This window comes from Vigna radiata, unplaced genomic scaffold (assembly GCF_000741045.1).
Source record: "Vigna radiata var. radiata cultivar VC1973A unplaced genomic scaffold, Vradiata_ver6 scaffold_179, whole genome shotgun sequence".
NCBI lineage: Eukaryota > Viridiplantae > Streptophyta > Magnoliopsida > Fabales > Fabaceae > Vigna > Vigna radiata.
Genome location: NW_014542553.1, coordinates 76,961 through 89,468, shown reverse-complemented (window position 1 = coordinate 89,468; position 12,508 = coordinate 76,961). Strand labels below are relative to the sequence as shown.

The following is a 12,508-nucleotide window of genomic DNA, read 5'->3' as shown; positions in this document are numbered from 1 at the left end:
CTTATATAATGTCAGTTTTTAGATTTTTACATTTTTATATTTTTACTTTAGTTAAGAATACCTTATACTTAATTAAGTCTCAACTCCACACCACAATAAAAATTCTAATAAAAACAACCACAAAAGTAAACACATCACTTAGATACTTTTAAAACAAAATAAACCTACATTAAAATACTTAAAATCATTCAATATGAAAAGAATGCAAAAATCACAGTCTATGTCAAAACATAATTAATACATAGGTTAACTATATTTTCGGTCCTTATTATAACACAATTTTGATTTTCATCTATATCTTAAACTTTGATTATATTCGATCTTTATACTTAAGAAAAATATATATACAATCTTCCTCACCTAACAATTGTAACTGTACTTGAGATTTATCATTTGTCACATTAAAAAATAGTTAATGTTGTTGGACAAAAAAACTATATTCATACATTTCTTAGATACATTTCTTAAATACATTTCTTAAATATAGGCACCTAATAGAATTAAAGTTTAAGATAGAAAAAAAAAAAGAAATAAAGTTATAATTTAGAGATTTGAACTCTTAATTATGCTTTAATCACAAATTCACGAAAACAAATTAATTAATAATCACACCAAAATCCTTAAAATTTTACCATACACAAATCTCAACAAACTATAATCCTTAAAATTTTACTGTCTTATGTCCATAAAGTAAAAAATCAAAGCTTCAGGAAAAAAAAAACAAATGACTTATTATCCAATTTTGTTGTTGTCAAACCTTCAACCTTGAACCAATCATCCAATTTCAATTACGTTTTCCTCTTCGTTAAGCCTTGGGCCTTTAACGAAGTAAAATATATTGCAAAATAAGAAAATTCAGAGCAATGGTGGAAATAGAAAAGTCAAATTAGATTGACGAAAACCACATTCCATACAATGGACAATTAGATGGGTTACTCTCTAATTTCAAACTTTAAACACAAGAAAATATGTCCATAAGTAAAGAAATCAAGAATTTTCTATGAAAAACAAATGACGTACTCTAACTTTATTGTTCTCAAACCTTCAACCCTTCTGTCGTCTTTCTAATTTTAACTATGTTTTCCTCTTTGTTTTCATTTGCAAGCCTTCAACGCAGTACACTATGTCAAAAATAAGAAAATTTAAGATAAGTAAAATGATACTTTAACACATTTAATTTTTTTTTTTTTACTTTTTACTTTTTTCTTTATAAAAAAATATGACCATTTTATTATGTAAAAGTGTATAATCCTACCATTGTTCAGAGGACAATAGTGAAAAATCAAGGGATTAGATTGAGAGAATGCATACAATGGACAGAGAGGTGAGAGAAAGTAAACAGTTGCAAACATTTACATATTAAACGAGACTAATAAGGAAAAATTTGAGATTTCTCCTTAATAAGTAGAAGATAAATATAGTGAATAAAATAAGTATTACTATAATGGTATGATAAGGAAAAAGAATATATATATATATATATATATATATATATATATATATATATATATATATATATATATATATATATATATATATATAAAGATAGGAAACTTTGGAGTATAAAAGAATGATATTAGTGAAGTGAGAAATGATGATTATTTTGTATAGAAAAATTCTTTAGTTAATATAGATTTTTGAGTTGATTCATATATGAGCATAGATACATATATATAATGTCAGAAGTCGAAATTGAGAGTGGTGACCACAATGGGACTCCTAACCACATGTTGGACGTCCGTCCAAATGAGATACCCAAAAGCAACTTTCTTCTCTTTCTTCTTTCTTGGACCTTCAATTCTCAACGTGTAGCTCAACTTCTCGTACTTCTCCTTGAACACTAACAATTCAGGGATCACACTGACTTCGTACCCTTCCACCGGTATAAAGCTGGCAGCATAGCTTGCTGGTCCCTCCCCAACATGGGTCACTGTTCTCTGAAATTCTTGTGCTGTACTTGAATTGTTGTTGTTGAAGAAAGCAATAAAAGAAGGGTAGTTGAGGTCCAAGGAAGCTTTGGAACAATCATTGGAAGAGGTTCCTGTGATGACGGTGATATTTCTTTGGGTGAAGCCAAGAGCGCAGAGCAGATTAACATAATCTTGAACTCCAGCATCGTAAACAAGGCCAGGGTTAAGGGCTTTATTAGGGTTGATGTGACCAGAACCAGATGCCAAAGGAGAGGCTCGTTTGTTATCGTTGCCAATGTCTTTGATGGGCCCTAAGGTGTTATCAAGCATGTCTGATGTTGTCATGATGGCTGACCTAATGGATGCAACACTCCATTCAGGGTGTGCTCCTCTTAACAATGCTGCCACACCAGCAACATGAGGGCATGCCATGGATGTGCCACTTAACAAATTGAAGTTACTGAAAATACTTTGCGACCCAAACATTTCCACTGGAAGATTTTGAGGCCATGCAGCTAAGATTGATGTACCAGGAGCAGTGATGTCCGGTTTCAACACAAATGGACAACTACTCGATGGTCCTCGGGAACTGTAACTATCCACACTCGGTGCTGGTTTAGTACCCAAAACTGTCATCTCAAAAGACATGCTTGCTTTCGCACTAGAGTTATTGCTCTTGATGTAAGCTTTCACAATTTCCCCATCTGTGGTGGAAATAACAATTGTTCCAAAGCTATTATCTAAGAAAAATGAACTATCGGAACTATTTGTTATGAACACTGCAGCGACAACATTTGCTTTAAAAATGTTAGACACTTGAAGATCAATGATTGTTCCATTGTCTTCACACACCACAATCTTGCTCCTCACTTTGGCCAGTTCCTTCACTCTGTCGCACAACCCCATGAAAACAATTGGAACATGGCTAGAGGAGAAGTTTCCATGATAGAGAGACATGCCAGTTACTTGGACTCCATTGCCAAGAGTAAGAGCCCCGTGAAATTCACGGTCCAAAGTTCCGGCAGCCACAGTTATGACCCATGGTATTCCGTTGTGAAGTCTTCCAAGGAAAGGCCCTTCGTTCCCTGCTGACGTCGACACAAAAATGTTTTTCTGCATTGCTGTAAACGTGGCTATAGCAACAGGGTCCTCGTACAAAGGTATATCATCAAAGCCAAATGACAGAGAAAGAACATCTACCCCATCAGATATTGCACTATCAATTGCGGCTATTATATCAGACATGTAAGCTCCATCTTCCCACAGGGCTTTGTACATGGCCACTCTCGCACTTGAAGCCATTCCCGTGGCTGATCCAGAAGCATACCCAAAGTACGATGCACCTTCGACTACGCTCCCAGCTGCAGTGCTTGATGTATGAGTTCCATGACCCTCAGTGTCACGTGTTGAGTTCGCACCTATGGTGATGTTGGGGTTCTTTGCCAACAACCCTTTGTTAAAGAACCTTGCTCCAATGAGCTTCTTGTTGCATTTGATGCTACTTTCACATTGCCCTTTCCATCGTGAAGGAACCCCACCCATTCCATCGTCTCTGAAGCTTTCACTTTCTGGCCAAATTCCAGTGTCCACCAAACCAACAATGACATCCTTGCCAAACTGTGCCGCTGGCCACGCCCCTTCATTGGGGTTGAGGCCAAGGAAGGACGGTGAGTGTGTTGTGTCACGCTTGGCTGGTAAATCTCGCAAGAAAGAAACATAACCGGGGGAGGTTTTCAGAGCTTCAAGCTCTTGAGGGGAAAGGTTTGCACTGAAACCATTGATGACATTGGTGTAGGTGTAAAGCAGCTTGGAAGAAAAAATAGATTTAAGATTATTACTGGTGGGTTTGGAAGTTTTCAACGCTGAAGAAAGAGTGGATAGATACCAAGAGTGCTGTGTAGAGAATGCTTTGGGCATGGCTGATATATCCATGTGAATGATATAATTGTCAGACTGAGACAACGTGGAAACAAGCTGGAGGGTTGTGATGTAGAAGAAGCAAAGAGAGAGACCAATATGGGTAGCCATGATTGGGTTAATGTGAATGACTACAGAGCAAAGTTTGTGTTTAAATAGAGAATGTAGCTAGCTATGGTTGTGGTATTCCTTAACTAGCCACCATAAGATATTCTTCACTCTCAAAGTTGGAAAATGAATTTTGAGCACTTTTAAGATATTTACACCTTATAAAAGAAAGATAAATAAGTATTTATAGAATGTGTCTAAAGTATGATCATCTTAAAAGTTTTCTATCTCAAAGGTATCTTTTAAGAGACCCCAGTGCCCCATGATTGAGGAGCAATGTACGCCCGTGCTGTGGATAATTTTGGACACCTCTGTCTGCAACTCATCAATTCAATAATAATTACAAATTTTCAGCCTGATATAATAATTCAAAGTTTTATTTGCAAATTAAACTCATAAAATAAAATCCTATATTAGGTATTATATTTATAATTCAATGACCAGGCTGTACAAGTTTGTCTATAATCTCCGAATTTTCCCAATCCAGCCTCATAGTTAGAAACTAGAAAGCGATTTTTTTCATTTTGATTTGTTCATACGTGGATGGTGGATTCAACTGAGGCACATGTATATTGATATTGTCGTTAACATATACTATCCCCTTTAATACGTTTATAAATTAATGAAATGGTAGCACGAATTAAACTTCATTTAACGTGCCATATATGCCATGATTGACCATCCTAATTAATTGATCCACTGTATAATTTAATTGGAAAAACATGTTAGTTTTATTTGTGATCTTTACCCTCTCTTTTACGCCATCACCACAATTGTAGGTGGAATTTTTCTGAAAATTACAAGAAGCAAATTATGTTATTGGAAATTACAGTGATGAGGTTGCTGCAACTCATTGTATCTATAATAATCTTCTAAAATACTCTGTTTTTTTCATGGATGTTACTCAGGTTATATATTATACATATAGATCGATCCAGCGTCCAAATGACGTTTATATCATGCTAGCTCACCAGTACGTTGATCAGGGTTGTGAGACACCAACACGAGCAAAGCAAAACGATGAGGTGTTTGACATTAATATTAAACAAATCATAAATCAAGATTAGGTCATAAATCAAGATTGAGTCGTAACTAGACTGATTTTAAACAAAAAACTCATTACGTACATATCCAGGTAAAGTAATTAATTATACATTTTATTACAACATTTATTATTTAAGTAATGAGACCTAATTTATTATTAGTATCAAAGTATTTTTTATCATATCTTCTATCAGTTAAGTTAAGACGAACGAACATGAACCCTAATTTCGAATCTTGAAAACATGTAATATTGCACAATAAATCTCTATAAATGACAATTTCTATAAGTGACATTGATCCTATCGGTAATATATATATATATATATATATATATATATATATATATACACTAATAAAAAAACACAAATAAATTTTAAGTGAAACTCAAATTTACAAAATTTACTGAAACTTCTCTCAAGACCTATATAAATATGGATATATAAAAACATAGGACTAATATTAATAGGTGGTGAGTACAATTTTTTTTTCCTCAATTTATTTATTTATAAAACTCGATCATAAAGGAAATGAAATCTAATATATAGCACTCAAATTATAATCTTTTTGACTTTTATAGCTTTTTAAGTCAACCCAGAGCAAGATATTTATATTTTATGATTGTAAAAAATTATGCCCGAACTTCATTTTCATACTAATTAAAATATAAATTGCTGTGATTTATTACATCATTTACAACGTTTAGGTTTCTTCCTGATTTTAATAAAGATTGTGGAAAGTAAAGACATGCATCAGAAGAAGACCAACTACTTTACTCTTAGAGTCTGTAAAATTTAAAAGGATATAAAAACTAGAAAAATGTCTAGTTTAGAGTGAAAGAAACATCAGATCCAAACTTTAAAGAAAAATTATGATTATTAATTAATGAAGTGTTTCATATTATTTTATTTTTATAATGAATAGCTAAATGTAGTAAAACAGTATGTAGTTTGTGACGGAAAAAAATTAAGATAAGGAGAAGAGTAAAAGGACAAGAGACAACAACGAGGCACAGACCCAAGTCTGTCTAGCCATTCTTGTTTTTCGTGGGAAAAAGCAAAATTGCAATAGAAATTTAAAAAAATTAATAGAGACGAATGTTAGAAGTGGAGTGTAAATCTAATTTAATTTTACAAAACCGATTTGTAAAATGAGATTTGCTCCTACTTATATATTATATATTGATTTTAGATAGAGAATTGTTAGAAAGTGAGTTTTAGGCCTAACTCAACCCCACAAAACTGGCTTTTAAGGTGAGGTCTGCACCCCACTTATATATTATAAATTGACCTTATCTCTAGTCGATGTGAGACTTCCAACACACCTCCTTCACGCCGAGGTATAGACATCTCGTACGTGATAGTAGAAATTGGGTGGTCCAATAGTGGCTCGACAACGAGTGAAATAGTCCCTACAAGTTTGTCTTTTTGGTTGACACGTTTAAGATTTATATGATGAAAAAATGAGATTAAACAGCTATTAATTGATATGTAGGTTTCGCTAACCCTGGTCCCAATAGGTGATTAGTAATTTGTCCTTACTTGCTCGTGAAGCTTTCTGGATTTTGGAAGCATATTGAAAGTGAAGTGGATGACTGAATGAATGGTCTCTGCCAAATTTTGAAGGGAAAAGAATCTCTTCTTTTTTTTTAGTGGGCACTCACACTTTCATGGGTGTGTTGTGGGAATGTGGTCATACATATCAAATAGTATTAGCGTCAAGGCAAAGTAAACCAATTGGATTCTTTTTTTTTTTCAGTTTAATAATATCTAAGGATGATAATATTGTAAATTCAATATCATTATCGTGTGTAATAAATTTATTGGTTTTTATAAGAATAATTAAGAGTGTAATAGAAATTAAACTTTATTAATTTTAGTATTTAAATTGATCATGTTTGATAAGGTATAAGATTGACGTCGTTGTCATGGCTCACTATATAGTTAGTAACCATAGATGTAGATAAACCTTCAAATGGTATCCCACGACGCACTACTTGCAAGTGCGTATTTATTTGTTCACTTTGGTTTTGGTCCATCCTCAGACATTCTTATTGCATAAAAATTGTCTTTTTTTTTCTATTTTTTTATCGTAAATAATTATTGAACAAGTTTTAGTTATTCCAGGCAAATTAGTACGAAATAAGATCATAAAACATTGCCTAATTAAGTTTATGGGGGAAAAAACTGCATGGCCGCACATACCGTATAAGATGATAGTAACCTTGCAACCAAGTTAGCTGTTTAGTCATGCATGAGATATATATTACAATTTCCTTATGCTAATAGGAAAGTTTTCAAAATAGGATATTAAGGAGACTGATTGGAACTGTGAAAGTAACAAAAGTTCTAGTACACATGACTACAATTTCAGATTCATCAAAATTTTCGGATAAAATATTATAAAAGGTTATGAATCCAGTAGATATCTTTCATGAAAATGGGAAATGGCCAAAAAGAATAAATAGATCACTTATTCCAATTATACTTCAAGAAAAAAGTAGGCCTATCTCGTTGATAGGTTTGGGCATAGTTAACTTAAAATCTTAAACTGTAATTTATCTATACTTTTTTAAATTTAAAAAACTTAAACTACTTAAACTAAAAACTAATTATACTGACTAACAATTCAGTTTAAAAATATTGTACTATTTTATTTTTTAGTACAGTTAATTGCAGTTTCAGTTTTTTTGTTTTCTTTCTCAATCATAGTTGGGTTTTTCAATTTCTCTTCACAATTTTCTATTTTCTTATTTCCTATCTTTATCTCTAGTGAAGGCGGCCCTGTTTTCTATCCCCGTCTCGGTTGAAGGTTGCCGCCACTGTTGTCGAAGAGAAGCAGATCTGCAACCCAAAGGTATGTTTTTCCCTTTCAAAAGAGATTGAAAAACCTTGGCATAGTAGCAGTGGAAGAACGAAGGAGAAGAGGGGGAGCAAAACGACACCGTTGAGGCGGGAGTCGGAGGAGGACGCACCTGAGTTCCATAAAGAGTCGATGGAGTTGTTGGCAGGGGAGAGGACGAGAGCGGGAGGTCATCGCCGAAGAGAGAGTAGTCGAGAAAAGATTGGACGCTGTGGACGGCGAGGGGGGGGGTGGAGAAGGGGGGGGGTGGGTGAGGGGGGTGTGGTCGAGAGAGAAGTTGGCGGGGGAGTTGTCGGTGACGGAGATGGTTTTGGCGGCGAGGAGGGTAGGGAGGCGGGCGCGGCGGGGGAGGAGGAGGTCGGAGAAGGGAAGGTTCTGGGGGACAACGTGATAGGGTTGTTTTGAACTGTAATGACGTGATAGGGGATCCAATGGACGGTGGAGGAAGGTGTTGGGTGAGATGAAGAGGGTGGTTTTGAACTAAACGAGTTTACTGAACTATACTTATATAACTAAACTAAAATTAACCTTTTAGTTCAATTCAATTTCTTTAAATTATTATATAGTTAACTATAATTAGTTATAATACAGTACAGATAATGTAGTTTACCCACCCCTACTCGTTGGCAAAGTGTATGTACAAAATAACATCAAAGGCACTGCTTATAGGATTGCAAGTTAATGATCACAAAGAGTTTGTTTTTAATTAGTGAGATAGTGAATTGATGAACAAAGTATTACACTAGTACAAAAGGTTCATTAAAAAAGTTGATTTATGTGGTTTATTATGCTAACATAGTGAAACAAAAATACGGTGATATATTCATAAATATAGTAAAGTTAAAATTTTGAAAATTTTATATCACAAAAGTTTCTAACCATTGTGAAAGTTTCAAAAATCACAATGGTTTCGCATAGAGTTATTGTCGAATTAAAAATAACACCAGTTTGATTACTTAATCATTATAATATAGCTTATGAGCATTAAAAATGCACAGTTTATTACACAGTTTTTCTCTCGCCTACCCACCATCGAAGCCTACTACACCATCACCTTATCTTCATTGCAAGTTTATTACACACAGTTCTTCCTCTCCATCATTTTGTTTCATATTTCTCAGTCACTTCTTTAGCCATCATTCTTCTTCGTTCTTATGCCCTCATCACCTTGTCTCATCGTTCATTTTAAACCAACAATGGCCACCTCTCTCATTGTTCCTCTTCAAACCACCAAAGCGTCGCCATTGTCTCCTCCACCCTTTTTTGTCAGCCTAGTGTCACCGTAATATTCCAGGCGCACCACTCCCTTTTCTCTATTCTCTTGGCTTTCCTCCTAGTGTTACTCTTCGTTCAAAACAAGTTGACTTTTTTTTTAAATTGATTAATTTTTTTTTATAAATTATATATAATTTACATTAATTGAACATGTTGTATTGAGTTCAGGGTGTCCGACCTCAACAAACATGACAAACTAATTTCAATCACGTATCTACATCACATAGATATGGATCAAAGTTAGATTAATTTACCAAGCATAAAAGATGATGACGAAAGAGAAAAAAAGATTTCATATAGTTCGCTCAATATAACGTTGGTAGTGTAGAAAACAGTGTAAGGAAGTGGTGTCCTTGTGTGAATTATTTGAATTGAATGAGAGAAATATTGTTAAAATTAGAGAACATTTGCGATGGATTTCTGAAGAATTATACAAGATGGACCTGTGATGGTAAATTGTTAGACATTTCAAGTGTATCTGAAACACATGAATCTATTGATTGGACAATGGACGATAGATTTGAGGATATGATCCGTGATGTTTGAGTATAGTGCTTTATTGAAGCCGTGTATGAAAATATGTCTATCGATAAAAAATACTTTGTTATATCTTGATTCAACTAACTTCACATGATTATCAACAATGTTAAGGTTGATGAATTTGAAGACATTGAATGGGTAGAGTGATAAAAGTTTCACATGATTGCTTTAGTTGTTGAAAGGAAATGTTTCCTAAAAGTAATACATTACTCGAGCAAAATAATGATGCAAAGAAAATACTTTTCCTGATTAGTATGGAATATCAAAAGATTCATTCATTCTTAGTCTGTGTTCGTTTCAAGGTGATGCTTAAGCCGACGAATTTACATATTATATTATGTTCGTTTCAAGGTATTTGGAAGAGATGGAAGATGATGATTTGCGGGATATATCATTTTTTTCATTCTTTGCTAGATGGTGAGATTTAGAGATATTTATGTTGAAAAGACACTTTTATATCCTCTAATAAATACAACAAACTTCTGTTAATATATGAAAAATGCATGCAATGAACTAATGAAGATATGAAAAAAAAAACATGTTACAACATAAATAATTATAATAATAATAATTATAATAATAATAATAATAACAATAATAATAATAATATAATAATAATAATAATAATAATAATAACAAATGCATGCAATGAACTAATGAAGATATGAAAAAAAAAAACATGTTACAACATAAATAATTATAATAATAATAATAATAACAATAATAATAATAATAATAATAATAATAATAATAATATAATAATAATAATAATAATAATAATAATAATAATGATAGACTGTTTTAACAAAATTATGATTGTAAAAAAAATAAAATATCAAACTAAAAAATTCATTTTATTAATTTATAATTTTTTACATTTTTTAAATTCATTTTAATAATTAATGTTAATTTTTTACTTTTTATAAGCTTTTTTACAATTAAGTATAACATTAACAATTATCATTTTATATTATATTAATAACTAGGGACATTTTGGTAATCTTTAATTTCTACCAATTAAACAATTTTTTTTATCTGTCGTATCAATCAAATCTTACACTAATTCTCACATACTTTACTTTCAAATTCATCTCAATTACCTTCAAATCTACTCAAACAAACAACAAAAAATTTACCCTTACATCCCCTCAAATTCATTCAATTAGTCTCTCCAAAATCATCTTCCACAAATCTTCACATGTGAACAAAGCCTTAATGATTGTATTTTATATAGAAAGAAGTTTACAAAGTTAAAAGGTTGTCCCAAGTATGGTTTGTCACGTTATAAGGTAAAAGATAATGATCAAGAGAATATCGATGATGTTTTTGGAGGACAAAGTGAGCTTAAATTATACATTTGCCAATTTGGAGATCTTAATAGGAAATCAGGAGTTAAACATATTTGTTATAGAATTATGGATGATGTAACTAAATCTAATTATCAACTTCTAAATTCTTATATTTAGAAAAAAAAAATTTAATTTGTCCATGTTTCATTAACATAGAATAATGCCTTTGAATCCTTTAGTTATTCGTCAACAAAATTTTGTAAAAAGTAAATTGAAGTTAAAATTACACATGAAAATGAATTAAAATATATGTTTAAATTGGATATATCATATTACTTCATCTCAACCTCTTTCATAACCAACTTCCACAATGATTGTCATCGGTTACATGACGTAGTATTCACACCCAAAGCTATTAGTTTACTTAGACAAATTATATGATAATACATAGTAAATGAATGATAATATATAAATATCTTGAGGAATTGCCATGTGACATATTGAGTTGTGACACTTGATCTATCACTCATTATGCTTTAACCACTAAAAGCACTAAATATAATAACATTTAATGTTAAAAAGAATGACATTGTATGCTTAAGATCAATGAGATTTTATAGGTTTTTCTAAAAAAAAATTACATATCTATTATATTTTTGAAGTGACTATGGGACTTTTATGTAATGAGAAAAACAATGCAATAGTACAACTTGCACTTGTCAATGATGACTGCATTGAAAATAGTTAAAACATATTTAAAAAGCTAAAATGTAACTTACTTAGCTATATATGAAACAATGTAAGTTCGTTTATTTCCATCTGGTATGTCTTTATTGATGTACATTTATCTATCTAGAGGGAGTTATTGATGAGTTGTATAATTTGAGGGTCTATAAATCCTTTGTGTTATCTTTCCTCCTTTACAAGCAGAACCATGCAAGTACTTAAATTTTATACATTAGCAACATCCTTAATATGTACAACTAAAAAAAAGTATGATTAATTGATCATATTTTTTGAAACTTTTGACAAATTTTTATAAAACGAAATTACAAATTAGTTATTTAGAAAAAAATATATCAACTTCCACAATATTATGACACAAATCACTATTATATAGATTACTTTCATGACAGTTATGGCACAAACCGTCATGATTGGCTTGTCATAATAAAATTCTTTGAATTTAGGACTACAATATCGGTGGTTAAGAACTAAACCATTGTGATAATTTAATTAAAAATTTTAATTATTTTTTATATAATTTACTTGTTTAATAATAACAATCACCACAATATTGTTCAAATTGTCATCATTTTCATCAAATTTTTTATAACGACCTGATCAACAAAATAAAGATTCCGTAATAGAATTTTTTATTATTATCGTCAATGACATTGAAGTCTGTCGAAAAATCTTGATTTATATCAAGGCAAAATGATTTTATGAACATCAATCAAAATTTTGATTATATTAAATAAATAAATGCATCCACCAAAATTGTGTGAGAATAATCTAATTAATATTGATTGAGAAATATATTTGTCCTATGTTGATAAAATGTTC

General features: G+C 31.7%; 1 protein-coding gene across 1 annotated transcript; it reads right to left on the bottom strand.

Annotated features, from left to right (window-relative positions):
* Positions 1-1,632: 1,632 nt before the first annotated feature.
* On the bottom strand, positions 1,633-4,020 carry LOC106780314 (subtilisin-like protease SBT1.9). The gene has a single exon (XM_014668590.2). It carries the CDS (start codon positions 3,936-3,938, stop codon positions 1,680-1,682), a length of 2,259 nt encoding a protein of 752 aa, XP_014524076.1. The 5' UTR covers positions 3,939-4,020; the 3' UTR covers positions 1,633-1,679.
* Between the last annotated feature and the right edge of the window lie 8,488 nt (positions 4,021-12,508).

Coding starts and splice junctions, on each gene's coding strand:
- LOC106780314 (XM_014668590.2), bottom strand. CDS start 3,938: ATGGCTACCCATATTGGTCTCTCTCTTTGCTTCTTCTACATCACAACC.